General features: G+C 33.7%; 1 protein-coding gene across 1 annotated transcript in view; it reads left to right on the top strand.

Annotated features, from left to right (window-relative positions):
• The window catches only part of LOC136039236 (autophagy-related protein 9A-like), a 60,911-nt gene that overhangs the window by 13,959 nt on the left and 20,075 nt on the right, over positions 1–26,877 (top strand). Inside the window, exons 4-9 of the mRNA XM_065722788.1 lie at positions 1,657–1,781; positions 4,286–4,413; positions 12,281–12,465; positions 13,899–14,077; positions 17,134–17,265; positions 25,671–25,824. Of these exons, the coding sequence (XP_065578860.1) occupies positions 1,657–1,781; positions 4,286–4,413; positions 12,281–12,465; positions 13,899–14,077; positions 17,134–17,265; positions 25,671–25,824 (903 nt within the window). The remainder of the gene's footprint in view (positions 1–1,656; positions 1,782–4,285; positions 4,414–12,280; positions 12,466–13,898; positions 14,078–17,133; positions 17,266–25,670; positions 25,825–26,877) is intronic.

The raw sequence follows: 26,877 nt of genomic DNA, 5'->3' as shown, positions 1-26,877 counted from the left end.
TTTTTTTACGAGTCGAACAAACCTGAGTTTATATGAGTTTATTTGGGGGGATGGATGTAGGCAAAACAGCAAGAAGAGGCAAATTAAATAAACTTTATAGGTTTATATATATATATATATATATATATATATATATATATATATATATATATATATATATATATATATATATATATATATATATATATATATCATGAAAAGAGAAATCACCAATGCAACAGCACAAACACAAAAAAAAAAAAAGAAAAAAAAAAAAAAAAAAAAAAAAAAAAAAAAAAAAAAAAAAAAAAAAAGAGAGAGACAGAATGAGAAAAGGAAGACTGTTTTCCTAAATTAGTGATTAATATAGACCAGCACTTGAATGAGGCCTTAACCCTACTCATCCATACAATCACATAGGTCAAACAGCATAGCCACACACAATCAACCGTAAAGAATAATCCATGGACAGGCAGTCATGTCGTCAATAAGTATAAGTCGTCATTTACCAAACAATAGAAAAAATAATATAGACAAATAATTCAGAGGCAACACCCAACAAATGTTGAGTAATTTATAATGCTTTGAAAGCTTTTCAATTGTACAAAAGGGCTGAGACTATATTTGATCTTCCTTTTTTTTATTGATTTACTATACACTAATCAAATATATTACAGGTAAAGAATCATAGTCAAATGGAAATAGAAAGCAGCTTAAAATTCTTTCAGAAATTTTTCAGTTGTATCGATGGGCGGAAATCTTTTCGAAGCTACTATTTTTTGTTAAGGAATATATATGAATCAATCATATTATTGCTAATTAACTTATAGAAATGAAAATAAAACGAGTTATAATGTTTTGAAGGCCTTTCAGTTGTCTCGAAGGATAGACATCTATATTTTTTTTTTATATAGATATACTATATATTAATCAAATTAATTATAGTTAAAGAATTTAGTGAAATGAAAATTCTACACAACTTAGAATGATTTTAGCAGCTTTTCAGTTTTGCCGGCGGGTAGAAGTCTGTATTTAATCTTTTTTTTAATAATCATTTGTCTAATATCTATTAATTTAATTCAGTAAATAGAAATTAGATAAAACAAAATAAAATTAGGAACGTGAGACTTAGATAATTATTGCTTATTGTTGCTATTATTATAAACATTTTTGTCAATAAAAGAATGACTTCGTAACTGATTTAAAAGAAATCAAAAAGTCAAAAGTCAAAAAGAAAACATAATTCATTTATTTTTGCTTATCGCGTAAAATTTGCAATAGTAATATATATTTATACAATATATACTAATAAATTTTGATACCTCTACAGAGAAAGACAAAAGGCCTTTGGCCAAATTAATTTTTTCTTCTGTCTGAATAGTTCGCTCCAAAGCATAATGGAATATTGTAGTACTCCCCCCCCATCCTTAGTCTATCCTCCTTTCACTCTTTCTTTATTTGCTGTAAATCTAGGAATACAAAGATATTTGTAAAAAAAATACGATCAAAACAAAATGACCCCAGAAAGAAATTCCTGATGGTTAGCAAAGCTAAGAATTCACAAAACTTATTCTTTTTCTTTCTCTCTCTTTCTATCTGACTCTCTCTCACTTTATTTCTTGTCTTAGGCACTGACAATATATTCGTTTTTTATTTTTGAGTTTAACTGTGTTTCAGAGCGAGTTGGATAATTTCACATGGACTGAAGTGCAATCCAGGTTAAGGCAGGCGCAAAAAGACCATCTCATGTGCATTCATAAAGCTGAGCTGAGCGACCTTGATATCCATCATAGAATTTTGAGGTTTGAAATGAAATTTTCGCTTAAGTTGTACCATTGCTTGAGGTGTATTTTCCCTCTGAAAAATGCGATTTTGTGACAAATCCACAGCTGTAACTTCCTCCGAAAGGACAAGATAGTTATATCGCTGGAATGATTAGTCTACGAAAAATTAAGCAAAGAGAAAAGGGTTTTTATTTCGACAAAGCAGTGAACAAAAAATTAAATATAAAGACAAAACTACACTTTAACTAAAAAAAATCGAAAAATCCGAATATTTCAGCCCCACGTCCAGGAGCCTTTCTCAACGGGAAAAAAAATTACAAACGACAAAAAAGAAGAAATTTTTTTTTTTTTAACATAACACACAAAAGAAAAAAAACATGACAACTAAATACACGAAAAAAAAACCATAAACGAAAGTAAAACAGTTCAAAATAGGGATGAAACCTTTTTATTGGCAGTGAATAGATATAAAATTATTTAACTGGATATTTCGAACACATATACAGTGTTCATCTTTTCTCAGGGTGTGGGTTTTGAATCCCCCCAATTTTTTTTTTTTTTTCAAAATGTCGTTGCTTTTGCACCTCTACCTCGCATTTGCAATTTCCAGGCTTCTGGGGTGATTGCCAAAACTTATTTGCTAATTCTGTTCCCAAAGTGGGGGGGGGGTAGTTTAGCTTAGAAGGTTCATGGTAAGATTGAACATGCATTGCCCAGCTCGTCCTCCCTTTGGTAATAGCTTAGTAAACCGTTTTTTGATAAGGTACTCAATTATAAGAGGGATTCAATTTATTTTGTACTTGGTTTGAGTTTGTCACAGATTAACCTATTACGGAATTCTTCTTCGCTAATTTGTCCTTCGCTTAGTTGTATAAAAAATAAAAAGTTTTATCAAAGGAGAAACCGGTATTATTTATCCTAAAACGTTGGCAACGCTTCTTGGTGTGTATTCCATTTTAATACAATGGAACTAAAGCCGTGTCTTTTATCGCTTACATATCCTAGATTTGATCATCAATTTTGCTATTTAACCCTTTCAGTATATTTTAAAATAATTCACTTTAGGCTATAAATTAGTATTGGAGAAGATTTAATTTCAGGCTTGTTCCATAACTTGACACAGTAAAGGTTTAGAATAGCGGCTCTCCAGATGAGCATGCTTGAACAACAAGAGATGCATTTTTAGATCGTTCATTTTTTGTTCGTTTTTATGGTTTATTCCTGAAAATGCTTCCCCAGTCCCCCTTCGCTAACGGTCTCAATTAGCTCTTCCCTATATAAAACGCTCACCAAAAAATTGTGGAATTCTTACTTTATAATGTGCAGCAAATATCGGTGAATCGTATTTCCTTGTTTTTCCTTTTATTTTTATCTGTTTTGGAATCAGCCTTTATTAATTATTACATATTTTTCTTCATATCCTAAGAGTATACGAGACCATTAGAGGGGGACTGGGGATGAATTATCAAAACGCAATCTAAAAATGTCTTTTTTTGTTTTAGCATATCTCCTTCTGATGAGCCGCTATTCTAGAACATTACCGCTTGGCACATACGTAAGGTGTATCCTAAGTTCACTCGTATATTCAGTATAAAAATTGGTTTGAATTTAATGTCGAAGGAGGCTGTTCTTTTATAAGGATTGGCGTAATTGTGTGTTGTGACTATTCACTTAAGGTAAGGTATTTTGTATCTCTGTAATGTGGTAGCTGTTTTCCGATACGTAGTTGAAATTATTCCTGAGTGATTCCTTGGAAATTCGGTGATTCTTCAGTGACTCAGTTTTGCTGCGATCTTTTGTTTTTTGTTTGTTTGTGTTTGTTTTTTTGGACAGCAAAGGTGTTCCAGAAAGGAAAACAAACATACAGAGGAAAACAAATAGGGGTTAGCTTTGCTTTGGACGCTTAACGGAGGTGGCTGTCAAAATATATCCATTTTCTGCCTTTTTCTTGGTGGAGAATCCTCCTTGTTTTCGTACTTTTATTTGGTTTTAATATTTTTTCCACGTCAATATTCAATTAAAAATGATTTTCTAAGGTATTTTATAGGCTTTTATTTCATTGATACCTCGGAATAGTTTACGATTTCCGAAGAAGTATCTTAAGCTCTTGTCCTTTTCCCATGAAGTTATGGATATACTAAATATTTTTAAGAAAATCGGTTTTAAAAACTCGTTTCACTGGTAAGGTTTGATCGTGTAGTTTTTCCACAGGGCGCACTGCTCTGGCTTGGATTTTGGCGTGTAATCTGTTGCGGGCGGCTGTTCGTCATTTTCTTTTTTAGTGTATCTGTGTCTCCTTCTTCTGACCTTTGAGCCTTGTGGGGGGGAAATATGATCGACATATAATTCAAATTATGTAATAATAAAAGAAAAGTACATAAAATGTACTTTCTATTTAAGGCGGATATAAATAATAATGTCAATAGTGTCAAACGAATAATAATATCAACCCCCCCGACCCTCCTCCTCCCTCTATGAAGGTATTCTGTATCTGCCACTATAGCAGCTAACTCTTCTTTTAGATTTACAAACTATTTTGTGGCAATGGTTAACAAACATGTTTTACCAATTACGTTTCAAGTCCCTATTTTTGGTGAAATGGTTTTCTTGACAAAAGGACTGAAGTACAATTTGGAACTTATATTATTCTGTAAGTAATGTCTGTGATTGTGATAGGTCTATGATAGGGTTATAGTGATCATTGCCATAGGTATAGGGTCATAGGTCTGTAATAGGGTCATAGTTATCATAGTGATAGATCTAGGGTCATAGGGATAGGTTTAGGGTCATCATAGGTCTGGGTCATTGTTTGACCCAGAACTACTCTTTAAGTAATGTTTGACCCTAGACCTATCATTGAGACAGGAAGTGCTTGAATCCATATTTGTTTTGTTTCCTGATTTAAGATCTACATTTATTTTGCTTCTTTGCATGAACAAGGAAAATTCTGTTTAGAATTTAAGCAAGTTGTGGAATGGAGATTGGATTTGTTTAATAAGAATAATTAATAATTAATTAATAAGAATAATAAATAATTAATAATTAATAAATCGGTATAGTTCCTAGAATTTAACTGAGTCTGCTGTTTTATACCAAACACTAAAGACAGGCATAAAAACATTAGTATATACTTTTTTGTGAGGGATGGAGAAAAAAAGCTTGCCCCCTTGCCAAAATCAGAAAATTATAATTCCCCTTACACCTTTTCCCTCCGAAAAGAACATATCCTCGTACTTAGCCGTGTGATAAAACAGAGTATACTTACTAATATACATATAAAGTTTGTCATATTTTAATGAAACCTACTCATTATATGTAATTTCTATTATAATGTATACTTGCTTGTCTTTAGGTTTCAGGTATAAAAAAAAACACATACCCTCTTCTGAGCGTCCGAAAACCAACTAACTCTGAATGTACAATTGCTTTGGAGGAATTATTATCCATCGTATACCATCACGTGATTGATTTCAGATTAGGGAATAACGTATTGAAAAAAAATTATTTTTTTAAATCAATTTTTTCTGGACACCTGTCAATTCTGTGCTTTTGATTATTCTTCTGAAAATTTTGGAATTTAATGTCAATCTGTGGTACAATTTATCTCTGTACATATCATCTATAGATGGCTTTCTATGTGTTATATTTTAACCCCATGACCTCTATAAACGGATCGATTCTCCTGTTTTAAAAAACTTTTCTTGAAATATAAAAATATCACGAGTTTGCCTGACTAGAATATATTGACTTGGTTCTTTTGGCTTGGTTGAATCCTCGAATATTTAATTTGGAAACTTAAAGAGAGTTATTCGATGGTGTGTGAGAGAGTTAACCTAGGTCTCTGATGTAAATTATGCAGTTTGCCCAAATTAACTTCTATTCGTGTTCATTGCCAAGGTTTCATGTTTCTCAAAGTTTGTCCCATCAATTTTTTTTTCACATCAAAGTTTCATCAAAGTATCAAAACCTCAAATTGACATTTTCTTCAGCATTAAAGTAGTGTCTATAATTTTCAATTCAATTCAATTTATTCAAATAAAAATAAAACATAACACCAATAATAATAAGGATCCTGGAAGGGAACTTGTTGAGGACCATAAAAATAATTGAAAAATTGAAATTAGTCACAAATATTTTCAGTAACAGTTCCAAGTAGTTACAGTCACATTTGCAAATTGTAGCAGGAGGAAGCAGTAGTCACAACCAGTCATTTGCACCTGAGATAGTAGTAGTAGTGGAATTGGTCGTGAATTGGCCGTGTAGTAGTGGAGTAGTGGAGAGTAGTGTAGTGATAGTAGTAGGAGTAGTTGGAGAGAGTAGTAATTGGCCGTGTAGTAGTGGAATAGTGGAGAGTAGTGTAGTGAGAGCAGTAGGAGAGAGTAGTAGTGTAGTAGGAGAGTAGAGAGTAGCGCAAATTGTAGCAGGAGGAAGCAGTAGTCACAACCAGTCATTTGCACCCAAAATAGTAGTAGTAGTGTAATTGGCCGTGAAGGTTACAAGTTAATACTGCTACCCGTTCCTAAGATATTGCAGATTATCCCTTTCTTATAGCTTTGATACACATAGTTTCTTTTGATTAAGCTGAACATACCCCCAAACATTTCCTGACATTTTATCTCAATACCGTTAGTCTTTTTGGACACTCAATATCAAATATTCCCACGTTTCTTCATGATAAATCCTGCATGTAATAATGGACAAATTGCTTAATTAACTGTCCTTGCCCCAGGGACTGTGGGGGGGGGTGACGTCCCTATATCCTTAGCTATTAGACTTTGTGACTATTCCAATCAAAATGAATTTTTATCTCTATCAGTGTTAAGGAAACCATCTAACAGAACAAGAGGAAAAGGGGTTGCCCTATGTTCTATTTTTAACATCCGTCTCAACGTGCCTTTAAAGTTTTAACCTAATACCCTTAGACAAGGCCGTATCCAAGAGTGGTGGAAGGGTTACGGGATTTGAGTCTAACTATTGTTTTGTAATAAAGAAAATGTGAAATTTAACTGATTCCAATTCAAAGCTATGTAAAAATACTTATTTTTTTAAAAGAAATGAGGAAAAAAGCTGGTTTTAATCCCAGTTATGGGGAAAGCTCTTCTCATGTCCTAATTTTTTTATGCTGACATAAATTCGTAACACTTGTTATGAATTCCTGCTATACAGCAGGCTGCTATTGGCAGCAGGAATTTCTTCTATATAGCAGACTGCTAGCTGCTATATTGCCTTCCATTAGCACTGGGGGAAAAAGGTAAAGGATACGGTACTAGAACCTTAAACGGCGGTGCTGATCTCCGTCTCAAGGCCTTTCAGCCAGGAAGTGCAATTGGGGGATGGGGGCCAGCCATTCTGTGCTTTCGCACACCCTTTCTGCTTACCTTCCCAAATTCCTCCATGCACCCATTTAGAGCTGAGTGCATCATTCCGTGCTAACAGGGGCACCTTCTTATTGTTAATATTTAAAGCGGATCTCTTAACTTTTTCAATTTTGTTATTGTTAGTATTTAAACGTATGTATATAACGCACCGATATATATTCCGAATGCACATTTTAAGACGCTCCAGTCACCTTCTCATTACCCAGTATCTTCTATTAGTTTTCCTTTCTTGGTATGCTCTTTATAATTCAATCAATCAATCAATTTCAATCAATTTATTGATACTAAAAGAAAAACATTTATGTTTTTCCCACAAAAGTTACAACTCTGCAACTTTCTTGGTAATAGTGAAAGGTAAAGTTATTGGTCGTGTTGTTGGTGTTATTGGTGTTTTGTCTCATTTTATTGATATACTAGTGTTGAAATTGTCTCTTCTTGTAATAGTTTTTTTGTTTAGTCAAGTTCCCATTCTATGGGTATGTTTTTTGTCAAATCACTTATCTAGTCATTTTTAACAACCCATTCTTTCACATGTAATTTTGTCACCAAATACTGTAAAGGAGTTCATCACATAACCTTTTTCCAAACATAGTCTAAGGTATTTACCCCCCCCCCAAAAAAAGCTGTATGAGTCTACTGCTCTTTAGGGACCTCCCCCAGACCACTCAGCGTGTCCCCAAGTGACAATAGGGAACGCCCTACATATATGCTGGGTACCTCCATATGAGACATGGACCAAGGGGGGACCTCAGGACCTTGTCCCTGAGGGCCCATAATAGAAGCTGGGGCACCTTCGCCCGGGGCCATAAATACAGGTGGAGGAGGAAGAAGGTCCCTCGAATGTACACTTAGCAGGTCCTACCGGCGTGTCCACATGTCGCATGAGTTACAAACCCATTCTCAGTAATGGGTTAAATTGCATGGTGAAGCAGAAAACCATCGTGGGAGGATTCTCTATAGAAGGACAACTGTGGTAGGGCGTAAGATCAAGATCTATGGACAACGGCCTCACCAAAGGGCCGCCTCAACCATTTCAGGGTACCAGCAAGACTGGGGACCTTGCGGTAAACTCTATTCCCACTTAAGGATTGGCGCCTCTCGAGGAAATTGTAGCCTAGTAAACGGCACAGCATACTCATGGGATTCGGATTAACGGATAATTCTTCTGGGCTTGGTTTGTTTTGAGGGGTGTTTTCGGCCTGAAAAACCTCTCCCCAGCTAATTTATCTACTATGGGCAGCCTCCCCGTAATATCATAATATTTGTAGGCATGAATATATAATGAGTCAGAGGTAATAGGCTTGGGACTTGCGGTGCAGGATTTCGACTCTAGTTGATAGAAGAGCATAGCCAAGTGCTGAAAACCACGTTGTGACCAAGATGGGCCCAGGATTGCACAGAGTCTCCATTCATACTGGAGGTCTCAGGGACTTCTTGCTGTCCGGTTCTAAGCCGGCTGAAGTGCTTCGGTGTCGACTTCAGAAGATATGTTGATCCCCGTCTTGCACTGGTATCCGAGATCATTTGTTTTTCCTGAAGCTAAAATGATTTTAGTGATTTAAACATAAAAATTGGAGCTTGAATGTTACCACGTTAAAAATTACTATCGCACCGACATTTTGACTGACAAATTCAGACGATTTGAACTGGACTTCTTAGGAGTTTCAGAAACTCGTATCCCAGGGGTAGGAAGCATGAAAGTAGGTGATATAGGATTTGCTTACTCAGGCAGGAAGGATGGGGTACATAGACAGGGAGTAGGGCTCGTGATGTGAAGCTGCTAAGTCTTGTTTAGGCAGGGAAGCTATTAATAATGGAATACCAATTGCTCATTTTATGAATAAAAGTTCAGGGTACCAGTTATAGTAGTATATGCCCCTGTTGAACCGACTGACGGAGTACTAGTGATTCAGATTAATTTTACTTCCAGTTACAGAAGCAAATAGACAAGATCCGAGGTAGAAATATGGTGTTTTACTTGGTGATTTTAACGCCCAGGTCGGAAGAAATAGGGATAGATGGTATCCTAGCCGAGGTAAATTTGGTGTGGGAAGAGAAAACAGTAATGGGTACATACTTTTGCAATTTTGTAGGTATAATAATTTAGTTATAACCAATACGGTGTTTAGTCATAAAATGGCCCATGAGTTGACATGGCATTCACGTGATGGTAAAACAGCAAACCTTATTTATTATGTTATAGTTAACAGAAGACTGGCAGGATCAATACAAGATACTAGGGTATATGGGAGTGCTATTATTAATGTTAAAAGTAAAGATCACCATCTAGTAGTGTCTAGGGTTAATTAAAGCTGAAATTTCGGAAGGGTAACTACCTGCCGGGAAGCTATGATGTTGGTAGACTCCAGGATGAGAATTTAAGAAAAACATTCCAGGAACAGTTGAATACTAAACTTGAGAGTCTCAATTTTGACAATGTGAAAGAAGGTTGGAATAATTTAGAAAACAATTTGTGAAATTGCTGATGGTGTCTTAAGGAAGAGAGTTAAGACTGCAGCTAGGAATATTAGTGAAAAAGCTTGATGTTTAATAGAGAGGAGAAGTGGTTTGTACAATAATTATCCGAGTAATAGATCATATGAAAACAAAAGGAAAGTAAAGAAAATGGAGAAAGCATTAAAATATGAACTAAGGTGGTGCGACGTAGAGGCCAAGCTAGACGAAGATGCAGCTAGACGACATGATAATTAAATATTGTTCTTGCATGTTAATAAATTAAGAGCTAGTAGTCAATCCGGACGTATTCCAGTTAAAGATAGAAACGGGGCCACAGTTACTGATAAGGAAAGAGTTAAAGAGAGATGGGCGGAACATTTTGAGAATGTGCTAAACCGAGATACATTTGCAGGAAAAGATATAGAGGAAAATGAAAAGGTTTGTGATACCTTAGATGTGAAGCAAGATTTTTTTGTGAGGAAGAATTAGCGACAGTAATAAAAAGATTAAAAAATGATAAGGCTACAGGTGCTGATAGTGCGGTAAATGAGTTTCTTAAATATGGTGGCTCCGAGGTTAGAAATAAGTTATTGAAGATTATGAATATGATTTTCGAAAAGGGGGAAGTACCTAACGATTTTAGGAAAACCTTTATTAAACAACTGTGTAAGAAAGGTGATAAGAGTGAGTGTCGTAATTATTAAGGCATTAGTCTGGCCTTTGAAGGTAGCAAATTGCTTAGTAATATGATACTTTATAGACTGAGAGATGTTGTAGACAAAGTTTTAAGAGAAGAACAGTGCAGTTTTTGGAAAAGGTAGAGAATGTGTCGACAAAATTTTCACTCTGAGGTTAATAATTGAGAAGTGCCTTAGTTGTCAAGCACCCATGGTCTTCAGTTTTATAGATTATGAGCAAGCATTTGATTCTGTTGATAGAAGAGCTTTAGCAAAGGTCTTATCCTTGTATGTTATACCGGACAAATACATTAAAGTGATTAGTGCTATGTATGAGAATAACATTGCTGCGGTTAAGGTAGGAAATGAGGTTAGTAGTTGATTTTGTATTAAATCAGGATTTAAGCAGGTTTTTTTTCTATCCCCCTTTATATGCATCATTTTGATGGACTTCCTCTTACGATATCGATATAATTTGCCGATAAATTCTCTGCTGAAAAAAATAACCTTAACTAAAGTTTAAATCCTGCATTCTCTATCCATATTCATACTCACACGTTTCTCCCTGCTCTATAATGTTCTACACTGGACAGTAAAACTAAGCCGGTTTAGTTACAAAAACTCAAATACGTAAAAATTTGATTAAAACAAGTTTAAGATATTTATCGAAATTCATTATTCAAAGCCCAATTTTCAATAGAGGAAATTTTGTATTTTAATTACTCACATATTAATGTAAGAACTTTACATTCATATGATGTGGTCTCTTACTAACGAACCTATGCTAGGCACACTGGATACAGGGATCAGGATACAGGGATGCAGGGGGGCCCTAGAAAGTGGGATTGAATCAATTTTTTCGTACAGCTTATGTGTCACGGCTATTCTAAACGATTGGTAACGGTTGATATGTTATATTAGAGGAAATAATTGCCTCGAAAAGCTGTTTAAACTAAATTGTGAAAAACAGTAAAAACTCGCTACTAAACTGTGATGTTAAATTACTAAGTTATTCTAGAGGTAAAAACTCGTTGCTATAATGACTCTTTTTCTTTTTACCGTGTTTCCCCGTGTTTGCTTTCCCGTGGGAAAAGCAAAAATCGCATTAAAAACTCGCTCCTAATATTATTTTAATTGTATCCTACAATAGTGGCTTTGGTGTTAAGAAAAACTTAAGCCTCAACTGTGTTGGGTTTTGTTATTTTTCTTAAATGATTTTTGGAAAGGTTGTCAAACTACCCTGTGTGGTAAGTTTATCCTTCTGCTAAATCTTGCGTTAGAATATTTAAGAAAAAATCGACGTAAAACAAAAAAAATTCGTAATCGTAAATGTCAGCTGTTCACTCTCAATCGAATAAAAATTTTAACCAACGCTTACATTTAGAAATTTAAGCTGTAATATGCGCAGTCTATTATCAAATTTCTCTGTTTTGAGGAGTGTGATTCCTTTCGTTTTTTTATTTTGTAAGACATTCCATTTAAATGTTGTTTTTTATTCTATTTAATACCCTCCATTCTCATTTGTTCCATTCTGTATCTTTTTTATTTTACCTCATTTTATACCCTTTTATCCCTTGTTATATCTTTTTTTCGATTCCTCTTAAGCCCTCTTTTTTAGGGAAGTTTCAGCTTTGGCTAAGAACAATCTAAGCTTTGTTTTATTTCCTGGTCATTTAACCTTTTGTTGTGCCAAGTCAGTGTGGTTTTAAGTATTTTTAATTCTTTTTTTAATTCAGTTAGTTTTTGTCAAAGTTTAATTTAATTGCCATTAACTTTCTGCCTGTGTGAATTATCTTTAAGAAAATAATGTTATACACACTGCTTAATCATTTTGTAATATTCACCATTTGTATTCTTTTCATTTCCGTCCTATTTGATGCCGTACATGTCTCATTTTGTAATATTTTATACTTTTTATTTTTAGCCATTTCATACCCTTCGTATCTCACTATACCCCATTTTTTTACCTTTCTTAATTTTTTCCTCTACCTTTTCTTTCTTTCAGGGGGATCAGGGGCGCCGTTTGACAGCAGCTGGCATTTAAAGGAAGAATATAAAAGAGCTTCAAAGCGGCAAGAGCTTGCGGATAGATTATCAAAGCGCATGCGCACTGTCGGTTTTGTCAACTTAGTTTTGTCGCCACTTGTTGTTATTTGGCAGCTTCTTCATTCAGTATTCAGATACGCTGAGGTAAACTCCGAGAGAAATAATTTAAGTAAAAATAAACTAGAATAATGTTGTCTAATTAAACAAATTGTGGTTTCACTAACTGAGTGAACCATGAAATTTCAAATTGATGAACACTTGATACTCTTTAGGGCGCTTATGAACAAAATTCTAAATTGTGCGTTTGCTTAAATTTTTTGTTGTTGTTGAAAATAGGTCTGAATAAATCTGAAAATAGGTGACTTTCTGTCAATGAAACCACGAGTAAAGTTTCATTTTTTTCCGGTTATGTTTTCAGTTTTCACCATGATGTTCAAGCTAGGGTACTGTAAGTTTACTGTGGAAGTTTTTCGCCATGGTGATTCCAATTGTGTATTTTTTTTTCCATTCGACTCCATTTTTAAGGGGTTCTAACTTATTTTTTTAAATTCCCCTAAATTTGTTTCAGAATAACATTTTAATATTAAGACTAAATTAGATAATAGTTACCATTCCTGAATTAGCTAGAAACGGCAATTTTTTCTTACCGGCCAGTTTATTTTAAATGTATTTTTTAATTTTTGGTTCGTCCTTTACTAGGTTGCAGCTAGTGCTGCAACTATGAAAATATCCAATATTTCGTTGAAAGTAGTCCATTAATTGTTTTTCTTATGTTGTTTGCATGTCTTATGAATTAAACTCGAAAGTAATGGACTTTTGAGTTATTTAACTACGGAAGCTTATATCTCAAAGACTAATTTTCTTGGACCTACTTTATATTGATATTGAGTCCTCAAATCAATTTTGCTGTGGATCTTTACTGTTCATTGTTTACTGTAGCTGTAAGGCTGTAAGGCTTCGTATTTTTCTTATTATAAGGGTAGTCATACTGAGTTGTGACGTTTGTCCTAGGGTTATGGAAAGAGTAAGACCGATTCTTAAAAGTTTCGTAACACAATCTAATTTCCTTTCAGTTACCTTTTAATGAGCTATGACATATGTCCCATAGTTATCGTAAGGTAACTTGATAGTTATTTATTCTTCAAAGTTAAATAGTACAGTTTCTTTGACCTTTCAATGATTTATGAAATTTGTTTTAGAGTTATCAAAAAATAACGTAATAGTCATCTACTCTTAAAAGTTAAATATTACTATCTCCATTCCTTTCAATGACCTTCCAATGAGTCATAATACTTGTCCTAGAGTTATCGAAAGATAACTTAAAAAGTTTCTCTCTCTCTCTCTCTCTCTCTCTCTCTCTCTCTCTCTCTCTCTCTCTCTCTCTCTCTCTCTCTCTCGCTCTTGCTCTCTCTTTCTGTCTCTCTCTTAGCATAATGCGGCATTAATCGATCTCCATGTTTCCTTGCTTTTTGTCTTCTTATTTCGCCAGTCTTCATTTGTCTTGAATTTACATCAACTCATATTTTCACATTTTCCAATTTTATATTTATATTTTGAAGTGCAATATTTTTTTTCAGGAGCTAAAGAGAGATCCATCATTACTCGGGGTCCGAAAGTGGTCAATGTATGGTCGGTTCTATGTGCGCCATTTTAACGAGCTGGATCACGAGCTTGATGCTCGACTGTCACGTGCCTATAACCATGCATCTAGATATACAAGAGCCTTTGTTTCACCCTTTATGGCAATTGTTGCAAGGTAGGGGTACTTCTCTATTTCAATTTCAAGTGAGTATGCCTGCACTCATAGGATTGTATCGGCTCATAAGACAAGGACCTTGCACTAATTCTAAACAGGTTGTGGTGGTACCTCCAAAATACTATTCCTCTCAAGAGGGTACTAACCTCATGGCACCTTTTTTGCTCAAATCTGCGGGAAGAGATACCAGATTCTATGCAGGTGACTGAAGCCAATAACACCAATAAACAAAATATTGACAGTATTTTTGTCTTTTTGTCGTTTTTCAGCGTTTGTTTCTATATTCGTTGTCTTTATTTGTTAACATTTTTTTCCCGCCCTGATTTTCTGCCCCGAAAAAATCATCTACATAGGTCGCGAGTTTGGTAAAATCCGTTCAGAGCTTTAATTTTTGAAAAACATTTTACAAATAAATGACATTATGTCTATCTGCATGTAAAGAGCAACTTACATAATTTTTTTTCTCGGGGTCGCTCGTACCGTTTTTGGTACCTACGACACATCAAAAATCATACAAGACTATGAATGATACCGAAAGGCTAAAGCAAAAGGCACGGAACAAGTGACAGCGAAAATCACATTGAATCGCGAGTAAAATGGTGTGTAACCAAATCCGTGGTTAGAAGACAAACAAAAATTACAGCACGATGCGAAATTATATGAGGCGATGAATGAATCTGAACAGCTAACGCAAAAGGCATTGAAAAAATGTCTGTTATAATGATGAACGAAAATGAAGCACATTGATATATCGGCTAGAAGACATGCAACAACAAAAGTATCAGTGCGGTTGATAAATGAAAGTGATTAACAACGAATTCTATGGTTAGAAGACAAGCGACGGTTTGGATACGAAAATGAAGCGTAATGAAACCTGAAGTTAGAAGAAGCAACAACGAGAATCACGTCGAATCCCAAACGAAAATAATGCTCAACGAAATATGAGCTTAGAAGACTTGTGACGACGAGCGTCAAAACGAGTCACAAATAAAAATGTTGATCAATGAAATTTGCTGTTAGAAGACAAGCGAAAGTAAGGTTCACAACGAATTGCAAGTGAAAATGACACATATCAAAGTCTGTGGTTAGGGACAACGAGCATGATTAATCAAATAGCAAGCAGACAAATGCGAAATTCTACAAGGCGACGAATGACTCTGATCAACTAAAGCAAAAGGCACGGAACAAGCGATAGCGAGAATCATATTGAATTGCAAAATGTTGTATAGAGAATCTGAGGCTAAGAAAAATTATTTTGCGTTACGAATTCCCAAACGAAAATAATAATTCAACGAAAAATGCGTTTAGAAGGCTTGTGACAACGATCATCAAAACAAATTGTAAACAAAACTTATTCACAGCGAGATCTGCATTTACAAGACCAGCGACAGCGAGAATCAAGACGAATCGCAAGTAAAAATTACGTACAACAAAATCTGCTTTTAAAAGACATATGACAATGAGCATGATTTATCGAATAAGAAGCAGGCTCTTGCGAATTATACAAGGTGACGAACGACTAAAGGAAAAAGCCACGGAACAATTAACTTTGAGGATCACATTTAATCGCAAACGAATGTTGCACAGCGAAATGTGCGGTTAGAAGACAAATCAAAGTTACAACGTCATGTGAAGTTATACAAGATGATGAACAAATCCGAGTAGATAAACGAAAAGCCGTGGAAGAAAGGTGTTTGAGATAATAATAAACGAAAATAAAGCTCAACAAAATATACAGTTAAAAGACATGCAATATTAAGAATCAGAATGAGTCACGAATGGAAGTGATGGACAAATAAAATTGCGGTTAAAAGACTTTATTAAAAGACAAGTATTACATTGCATTTTAAACGAAAATGATGTGCAACGAGCGAGAATCAAAACGAATTACAAACGAAAAACTGAATTATCTAATAAGATAATAAATCAAAAATAATTACTGGAGAAAAGCATGAGAAGAAGTCACATTAATCTGGAGGTAGAAGACAAGTGACAGCGAGAATCACATATATACTAGCCTGCCGCTTGCTGAGTACCAGATACCGAGCGAGGCTCGGTGAAAGCTAAAATATGAAGCTTAGCATACATATTTTAGGAGCCCAGTATGTTTCTTATGAACATGCCCTCAGAGTATTACGCCTATCGACCCTAAAAGAAAAAAGACATTAATTGAAAAGACTTTGGCTTCAAATTTTGTTATCTGAAACTCACAGAGATATTTTCCTTAATTATGTGTCGGATTTACGGCTGAAGCCCTATACTAGACAGTTTACCCTGCCGGTTAGTCTTCAAAAGCAAAGCCTGACACTTGTTTATCCGATTGACCGATACCTGTCCTCATTTGTACCATACTACATGAGTGTATCCCGAATCTTTGATGGGGGGGGGAGGAGGTACAAAAATAATGGTGAAACGCATTAAAATTTGTTTATGTGCATTATGTGTCTTTTTTACAAGTTGGACGATTTTTTTTTTGGGGGGGGGGGTCTAAACTTAGCTTTACTATATGCATAATTTTAGTTTATAAGGTTGTTTTAAGTATATTGTAAATGTATTAACATACAATTATTTTATTAATAAGTGTATAAGCATATAACTGACAATCCGATGCCAGCGTATTTTTTAAGTTAGCCGTCCTTGCAGGCTGAATTTCGGGTCACTTGGGTTTAGGGCCATATCCAGAATTTTATCGGAGGGGGGGGTGTACAAAAAACTTCAAAAATGCATCAAAAATTTGCTCATATTCATTTTTGTTACGTTTTTTACGAGTCGGACAAACAATTGGGAGGGAGGGTTCATTTTGGGGAATAAAGGAGAATTCATTTTTGGGAATAAAGGAGAATTCTTTTTTACTTTATTGTTCTGCATTGGTGCCAGGTTCAGTTAATTTTCACCAGTTGTGCGAGTACCATTTGAATTTGGCTTTCAAGTTTGTTGAAAATGATTAAGTCAAAATTCTAATAGATTAATTCCCTCCACTCACTGGCTGATAATTTTTTCTGCCATAAATTTTTTATTACCTTTTTTGTAGTTATAATTTTCTCTTTTCATTACAGGCACTTACAGTTTATATGTGGATCTTTACTTTTTGTATTAATTTGCCTGACTTTATGGGATGAAGATGTCATCACAGTTGAGCACGTCATTACTTTGATGTCGGGTCTTGGAGGCATCGTTGCTATTTGCAGGTATTTGTTTGGCTCCACCCTTTTTTTAAATATTCATGACATCAGGCGGAAAGATTTTCGTTGGGTGGACGTAAAACCCGTCTTATAGTTGGAAATTCAACTCCTCTCTTAACATGTCTCTACCTCCGATAGAGAAAAAGAAAGTTTGAGTGTCGCTTAGTAAATTATTACTAAATTGTAAACTATATGATACTATTTATTAAGTTAAAATTGAAGTAATAAATTTATTACACTATATAAAGCTATAGGTTATATTTAGAATAAATTAATTATAAACTAAGTTAATAAATTCTTTAGCTTGCAAGTTGTCTTGATAGAGAGGAAGATTGTGGTAAAGGTCGAATTATAGGTAATTGAGAAAAGGATTTTAGAATATCATGAATGCCAAATTAATGAATTGCAAGATGAAGTTACATATGTCAGTAAGTGCTCTCTGAAATTAATTCTACCTTTGATAGAACAAAGAAAATTTCGGTATGGCAAAGTAAATTATTTATAAACTACATAATAGTGTAGAAAATTAAAGATAAAATTATGAGTTTATAAAATTATATTATATTTCGTTTATAAAATCGTTATATTATTTATTTATATCGTTATATTGTTATATTAGCCTATCGTTATATTTTATATCGTTATATTATATATTTCGTTTATATTATATTTAGTTTATAAAATCTTATTTTCTATTTCTTATTTTATATTTCTTATGGATTTATTATCTTATTTCTTATTTAGAAATTAGAAAATCTTATTTAGGAAAAATACAGCCTCGCCACCCCTCACTTTGAGCAACAAGGAAAGTCACTCTTGAGCATGAGTAACACTGATGTCTCCTTTTTTGTATCTTAATTTTTTTTTTTAAACAACCTTTTTCCTTAATAGAAGCTTTTCAAAGAAACGTAAAGAGCTATATTTAACGAAAGATGAAGAGAAATAAATTCAAATATTTTTTTTCAGCGTAAGATTACCATAAATCACCATCTATAAATAAATGAAACCCAAAACGAATAGAGATCACAATAAATAACCAAGTCAAACTAAAAAAAAAAACAGAAACTACCGCGAAAAGGACTTGGGCTAACGCCCCCTGTGCCTTTTAAAGACTAGAATATAGTTTGTACTTTAGTGAAAACGAACTCATCGGGGATTAGTGTAACAAATATAATTAATAAACAGTGTGAAGGACGTTGCACGTATTATTTGTGCATAATGTACTAGCAGTCTCTTTAATTTGACAACCATAGTTTGAATTCTTATATATAATAAAACAAGTTATGGTATTAAAAACCAAACTGTATAGTAATATAAAAATAATTAATTATTCAAATTACACCCGAATTAAAATAAAAATATTTAAGATATTCAAAATATAATAACTAAAAATATTAGAAATTTCATGGGTGTTAATAAAACTTGTTAAACGCACTTTGTTAAGAAATCTTATTTTAAAATCCTATCCTTAGTAGATTGAGTTTCAGAGTCTATAAACAAATATCTAAAGAGTATTCGTAGGTTGTAAGATTATTATTTGTTTTTTATTTGTATTTCAACCTTGCAAGACTGTACACATTCAACAATGAAAAAAAGCTTTTGGTCCGGTTAAACTTGCTTTTAGTCCTGTCCAGATTAATTAAGTTTTTTTTAGTTCTCTTAAAAATTTAAGGTGGTGGGCGGGTTATATTTTTCCAAACCTACGGGGATTAATTTGTCAGATTTCTTGTTGTTTAAAAAAAATCAACAAAAAAGGCATTAAAAAAATCATACAGTAGGTATTTTTAAAGATCTAGAAGGGAAGGCCCAAACTTCCGGAAGGAGATTTATGCGTTGAGTGTCTTCGCCTCAATTGACCTTGCTGCACCGAAAATTCGTTTTCAGAACTATAAGACCAGAAACTACCGCGAAACGGACTTGGGCTAACGCCCCCTGTGCCTTCTAAAGACTAAAATATAGTGTGCATTTTACTGAAAACGAACTTTATTTTATACCTGATATTCATTACTGAAAATTTTAATAATTAAGATTAAAAAAGAATAAATGTTTAGAATGTATTCTATGCTAAGGGTAAACCTATTGCCTCATTTGTGCTTTACTGAAAACAAAATATATTATAAGTATTTTTTCTCTATTTACAACATTGAAAAGTAAAAACAGATTACAATAAAATATAATTTTGAAATGTCTTATATTTCCAGGAACCATTATCGTTGTATATTCAGTTTATTTTTGTCGATTTTCTTTTTAGTTGTCTTGATTTCGTCATGGTGATTTTTTTGTCATCGATATTTAGAAAAACTAAAGCACGATGTTAAAAATGCATATAATTTTTAATCAAACTCGCATGATCCAATAGTGTTCAGAACTTTTACAGGAAAGGGAGGGAGAAGAGGGTAGTAGCCAAACTTCTGTTTGTAGTAACAGTTTGGCTTGAATATTCAGTTTTATTTTCAGTCGCTTTACAATTTATCTACTCATCAGTATCTGTTATCTTTATGTTTGACATGATAATGTATTTCCATTTCAGTTCGTTTTGAGTTTGAATTAATTGAGTTTGAGTTTAAGTTTGAGTTTGAATTAAACTTTTCCTGCTGCTCTTACAGTTCAATAAAAAAAAAAGTTTTTCGATTGACAGTAAGGAGCAGCAACAAAACTTAAAACGAACAGAAATTTTTACATTTATGAGGGGGCTTACTCCTCCAAAATATCTCGATCTTTGTTTTTTAATAATTTAAAAAAAGATTCTTATTGTTCTAATTAAATGAACATAGTATTTCAGGAGTCGTCCTTAAAGAATTTGGACAAATTTCAAATTTTAGCGCAAAGAGCAGGGTATTTTGGAGGAGTAACCCCCTTCGTATACGTAATAATTTCTTTTCGTTTCAAGTTTTAATGTTGCTCCTTACTTACAATTAAAAAAACTTCTTTTTGTATTTAATTTCTGATCGTTTTCTAAACAATTCCAGAAAATAAAAAATCCTGGTGAAAATTTACCCCGGATAATTACCCTTAACACCTCCACCCGTAAAATTGAGTAGGCAATGAGAAAGCAAGACATAAGAAGAAGTTCTTAGAGGAATTCAGGCAAAATCGCCGAGTGTAAAATTTCACCTGAAAAATTCACATCCCTGAAAACTTCTTTCCCCATGGAAAATTATCCCCGTGGGAAATTCCACCAGCAGATAATACCCTCTCCCCCGAGAAATACAAGCATACTTCCCAATAACAAATTATCCCCGTGGGAAATTCCACCAGCAGATAATACCCTCTTCCCTCTCCCCCGAGAAATGGATGCATACTTCCCAATAGCAAATACTATACGTAAACAGTGGACAGATTTTGTAGCTTAAAGTTCTTTCCCCTGGGCTGTGGGAGGGTCATGATATCCCCAACGGCATAATTATTTGGCCTTTCAACTATGCTGAACAAAATGGCTATCTCAAAATTTTGATCGGACGATTTTGTCAGGGGGCCTAGTTGTCCTCCAATTTTTCCGTCACAAAGGGGAATAGAACTTTTAATGTCCGTTCGAATGAACCCTCTCATGGTATTCTAGGACCACTGGGTCGATACGATCAGTCCTGGGAAAACAACAAATAAACATGCATCCGTGATCTTTCCTCTGGCAGAAAATACAAAATTCCACATTTTTTCAGAGAGGTGCTTGAAACCGCGACAGTAGAGTTCTCTGATACGCTGAATCTGATGGTAGGATTCTATGTTTTCAGGGGGTGCTTTCCCGTTTTTCAAAAATAAGGCAAATTTTCTCGGGCTCGAAACCTTTGATGGGTAAGATTAAACGGTACTTATCAGTTATATAATAGACACTCGGGAAGTGAAGTTCGATTAGTGCTAATGAAATGAAACAAAATATGATGAATATATAATCGTTTTGAAACAATTTTGGGTTATATATTTGCACATTATGTAGGGGGGGGGGGGTTAATGCTTAGCATATATTAAATGCGTAAACTAACCATCCTGTATTTAATATATGCTATGCTTTACCCCCACCTCCCTAATGTGCAAATATATTACCCAAACTTTTGATAAGGCTAATGAAATAAAATAAAATATGATGGAAATATAATACTTTATTAGGAAAATTGTAAAATTACAACTTAGAATTATGTACCCAGAACGCAGAAATGTGTTCTGGGTACATCGTGTTAAAAAGAGGTCTTGCTTCTCCCTTTACTGCCGCCCGCCACTTGTACTCTACTAAGTATGATTGTAAATGATGGTGATATCCCATCTGATCTTTGCCGTCCAAATGATCGACAGTATAAAAAAGTTACTTGACAAGTTTCTTGTGTCGAAATTTTATAGTGTCTATTATATAACCGATAAGTACCGACTAAACTGAATGAAACTTTTATATTTGAAATCAGCATAAAACTCTAATTCTTTTGATATATCTAATGGTGTCAAAATTCTGTTTTTTAGAGTTTCGGTTACTATTGAGCCGGGTCGCTCCTTACTTACAGTTCGCTTTCACGAACTGTTTGGTATGGCAGTTTACTTTTCTTTCAATTTTTCAATTATTTTTTTTTTGTCAATTAATTTATTAAAATACTGGAAGTGTCACTGCACAGGCCTTTGCGAATGTTCTTTTTTTTGACGTCACTTGTATTATAGCTTTAATGTTAATATCTAATCGATGGAAAGAAAAGTGAGCAATTAAAAAAAAGAAATTGGTATTTTTTTTTAAATTGTCATTCCTACTCCAAAACAAGTAGTACAACGGATAAATTCTTATTTCTTTTATAGACCTCATAAACTGAGCCGAATTTTCTTTATTTTTAGGATAGAATCGCATTTTTTCATTTTCCCATCCATTCTGTCCAAATTACCCGCTTTTTTTAAAGACAGGCTGAATTTCTTCGAAAGAGATATTTTGAAAGTAAGAGCGAAAAAATTTAATTGGGCCACCTATTTGAAGCAACTAAACAAAGTCTGATTTCAAAGCATTTTAATAATTACAATAAATAAAGTTATTTTAGCAATATAAGGTAAGAGTTATTAGTTACAATAAATAACGCTATTTTAGCAATATAAGGTAAGAGCAATATTAAGGTAAAAGTTATAAGGTAACAATTATAAAAGACTAAAAATTATACAACTAAACAAAGTCTGATTTCAAAGCATTTTAATAGTTACAATAATTAATGATATTTTAGCAATATAAGGTAAGAGTTACATTGTTGTGATATTTATCTCGGCTTAGGAGGAAAACTTTAACTGCTAATCATTATTTACATTAACAAAAATGGCTCATCTTTTGAAGAGACGTCTACCCATAGGGGAAAAATGATTGTTTTTAAACTGCTAGGACTTCCACAACACTGTAAAATCAAAATTTGTGTCAAATTTAGGAAAAATTTACTTGATTTGGAAACTGGTGAAAATAATTACCTATGTTGAGAATAGAGGGTTAGTTGCCTAGACAAAAATGCAGTTTTAGACGCGCTCTATTGCATCTTTTACCAGCTATTTGAGTTGATGATTCTACCCTCACTTACTTTGGGTATCCTACTGTTGAAAAACAAACAAAACAAAAGATTTTGACAAACTAGAATAACTAGAAAATTCAGTTTTTGTATATTTTATGGTAAACTGTGCTTATTCGGTTTATTTTCATTGAGAGTTTTAATGTCTTGAATGGTTATGTAACATTCAGTTTTCAGTTTTTGCATATAATATGGTAAACTGTGCTTATTCGGTTTATTTTCATTGAGAGTTTTAATGTCTAGAATGGTTATGTGGCGATTTTTATTGTTCTTACAGGCACTATTTTAGACCCTAAAATAAATAGATTGGAACTATTCAAATTTTATCTTTTCTAAATATTTTGCCTGTATTGACGTTTTTGACTTTCTAACTGACGAGTTTTAACCATTCAAATCACTGAAAATTAATATTCAAAGCGAGCTTATTTTAATTTATTAAATTGCAGTAAATGAAACAGTCAAGGGTCGATGGGGGGAGTGGGAACTAAGCTAACTTTTATTCCACTCTTGCGACTTTCACAATTGATAAAAGTTTGCTCTCCTCTTAATGCCGGACTCATTAATAACGGCCTGTTCAAAATTAGTTATTCAGTTCTTAGTACACAAATAAATCATTCTAGGAATCGTGTAGGTTATATTTTTAACTAAGCTTTATTACCATTCCTGATTATCATTCAAACTTAATTCTATTCTGCTCCCGAAAAGAAAACATATTGGAAAAAAGACTGAAAAAAAGAACAAGGCATTTATTTTATAACCTAGTTGCGGCCTTCTACCGAGTCAAAGCTCGGTTTCTTTTCTGGATGTTCTGTTTGGGCCAATATTATTACCATTAACTGAAAAAACTGAAAAAAGACTGAAAAAAAGAACAAGGCATTTATTTTATAACCTAGTTGCGGCCTTCTACCGAGTCAAAGCTCGGTTTCTTTTCTGGATGTTCTGTTTGGGCCAATATTACAGAACAACTCTCTGACACCCCGCATATGCTTTCGGTAGAACCTACAATACTTGCAGCTGATTTAAGAAATATCACAACCAGGAATCCATAATTCAGGTACTCATACTGATATGACAATAAGTTTTCAATCATTATTGTTTTTAGGACTTGCTACACTTTTTTGAAAGAGGTAATATGGGACCTTGATAGTCGAAGGAGGGGGGAGCAAAATTTTGTAACATGAGCAGTGATGTCAATATGTGTCTAGTTTTTTTTATTATAAACATAACGACTTTTATATGTTCTCATTGTAGTGGAGAGTTCAGAGAGCAAAATAATGGTAACCGGTAGTCGTTCATTTGTTCATAATAAGCAGTTTTAAAAATAATCGATGTCGACGGCAGCTGATGACTTCCTGATGACGACTGTTGGTGATTCGACTTCCTCGTCTTGTCTGTAGAATAAATAAAGCTTGTTTCAAGGTTCGGCCGAAGCTTAACCCCTCTTCCTTTCCAAAAAAGCAACAAAATAGAAACGCTTAAAAAAACCGGAAAAATGGAATTCTTCTGACAATTGTTAAACCGACAGTATTGGCTTTTTGTGCTGATTCCAAATATATATAATTCTAAATGATTCTAAATATTATTATTAAACAGTTTATTGTTTATATATAACAGTTTATTGTTACCTATCCAAAAAAAAAAAAATCTGAGAAAATTTCCCTGATTTTTGAGAAAAGGACAAACACCCCCAAAAAAGCAAGCTATCTTATTGAAAATCCCTTTATTAGATACATCATATCAGAGAACCCTATCCTAGGGGTTTTAAGTTCCAATGTTCAAAATGTGGAGTTTCGCATTGTTTTTCAGAAAAAAAACATCATCGATCCATGTTTATTTGTTTTACTTTTTTTCCAACTTAAAATATGTGCTTTTCTGGCTGTTTAATGGTTGAGAAGTCTTTTCTGGCTGTTGAAATTGTCGAATTTCAGAAAAGATAGGCTAGCTGTTTTATTCCATATGCGTTATCATTCCGAGATTAAAAATTACTCTCCTGTTTAATTTAATTGTAATTGGTTTCGATGGTACAAAGTTCTTTTAATTATTGTTTGCTTTTCATTTTACCTTTGTCTTTATTTTGTATTTCTTCTTTTGGTCTCCTTTTTCTATATTAATTAAAGAAACTTTCCAACAAAGAAGCTTTTCAAAAAATAATAAAAACGATAATAACTTAAGACTAGCAGAAAAAATTCCTATAAGAATTCAAACTCAAACCGACCAGAAATTAATGTTAAAGAATAAATGAACCCCAAAACTAATTGAAATTGATTAAACAGTCATAGCAAACAAACATACAACAGAAGTGAATATGACTGAATAAATAAATCGCGCAAAACCTAAATTGAAAATTCAAATCGAACTTAAAACCAGCGAAAACCACTACAAACAAGAGTTTGGCTACTGCCCTCTTTCCCTAACTGTAAAAGTCTGAAGTATATTGTGTCATTGATGTTTTAATAAAAACTATATGTTTCTTAAATAGTCCTTGGAAAGAACCAATAAAATTTAGCTGAATATTTAATGTTACAGCAAAGAAGGGTAATTTAAAATTTCTGTTCTATTTAAATCTTTTATTTAATAATTGATTTCAAATTCACTTCTTTTATTTTTACACTCTTTTTTTGTTCTTTCTTCCTTTTTCTGTTTTTTTTTGTACATGGGATATACTGAGGGTATAAAAAGGCGTACCCTAGGATACACAGAAGTAATATTTGCTTATTGACATTATTAGTTTCTGTCTTTAGCCATTTTAATTGCCTTTTAAAGGAGTTTATTTGGTTCGGGAAATTGGTTGTTATCATAGGTGCTGGCTATCCCTTAGGGTAAGTTTTCTATCTGAACCATAGGGGTTATAATTTCATCGTGTAATAATGGTTCATTTGCTATCTTCTTTTTTTCCAGTGCCTTCATACCTGAGGAGAACGTTGTCTATTTTCATGATGATCTTTTGGCCAATGTTCTGGTGCATATTCACTATCTTCCTGGCTGGTGGGTGGAACAGGCTCATACTGCCAAAGTGAGGGCTGGCTTTGCTCAACTTTTTCAGCTTAAAGTGGCAAGTTGCTTTTCTCTTTTTTATCTCTTCACTTTTTTTAATCTACTAAGTAACATCAAGTGTTTTTATTCATTGATAAAAATAATGAATGAAAAATTGCCCGAACTTGTCGGGGTGTCAACAGGCTGGGTATATTAAATGTAATAATAAAATTACGTACCACCTGTCAGCATTGTAGCGATATGGCTGTTTGGTGAGGTAGCACAAAATTTCTCCCCCTCTTTTTTTATCTGTCCATCTCTCTCTTTTGTCTATATATTTCAAGTTCTTTTTCTAAGATCTTGTGTGTCCTCCTTTCGAACTCTCAGAAAGTATTGGGAAATGAGGCTTTGGCGTCAAAAATTATTCTTGAGTCTTTTTGATGCCTCAGAAGCCTTTATTTCAAATAACTATTCTTAAGTAAGTAAAAAATCCTATATCCTATTTTTCTCATGGTTTAAATGTATTTTCTTCTTCTTCTTCTGACCTTGCAAGTCTTATGAACTTTCTTGACTTTAAAAGAATGTCTTTAAATTTTTGGCAAAATTTTTTTGAAAATAGTCCCAGCATCCTTACTTCAGCGATGTTCAACCAGGACTGGTTTCCCGTGAGAATTGATGTAACTGATGGTTCATTTACATATTGCGGAAATCTGTCCGTATCATTGAACGATGGCCCAGAAAACGCTGCGTTTTAAGGCAAAGTTTTCAAATAAATGTTTCAGCGTGACCTTCCTCTGAAAGCTGTTGAGCAATAGAGAGAAAAATGACACCATTTTTCTTGGTTTTATTACAGCCTGGGTGAGCAGTATCATACAAGCTGGGGTAGCCTTGAACTAGTGGCATCGCCGAGGGGAGGCAGGAGGAGCAGTTGCCCCCCCCCCATAATTTGAAAAAAACTATAATTTATTAAGTCGCCTTAAAACTGTTGCTTGCTTCAAGCGTCAAATTTGCTCTTTATTTTATTTTTATTTCAAAATTTTTATTTTTATTTTATTTTTTCTTAATTAATCCTTGCTCATTTTTAATATAAGGAAAGCGAGAAAAATAACCGTCCATTATTCTTCATAATGCT

This window comes from Artemia franciscana, chromosome 19 (assembly GCF_032884065.1).
Source record: "Artemia franciscana chromosome 19, ASM3288406v1, whole genome shotgun sequence".
NCBI classification, from domain to species: domain Eukaryota; kingdom Metazoa; phylum Arthropoda; class Branchiopoda; order Anostraca; family Artemiidae; genus Artemia; species Artemia franciscana.
Note: the sequence above shows the minus strand (reverse complement) of the source record. Positions and strands in the feature narration are given on the sequence as shown.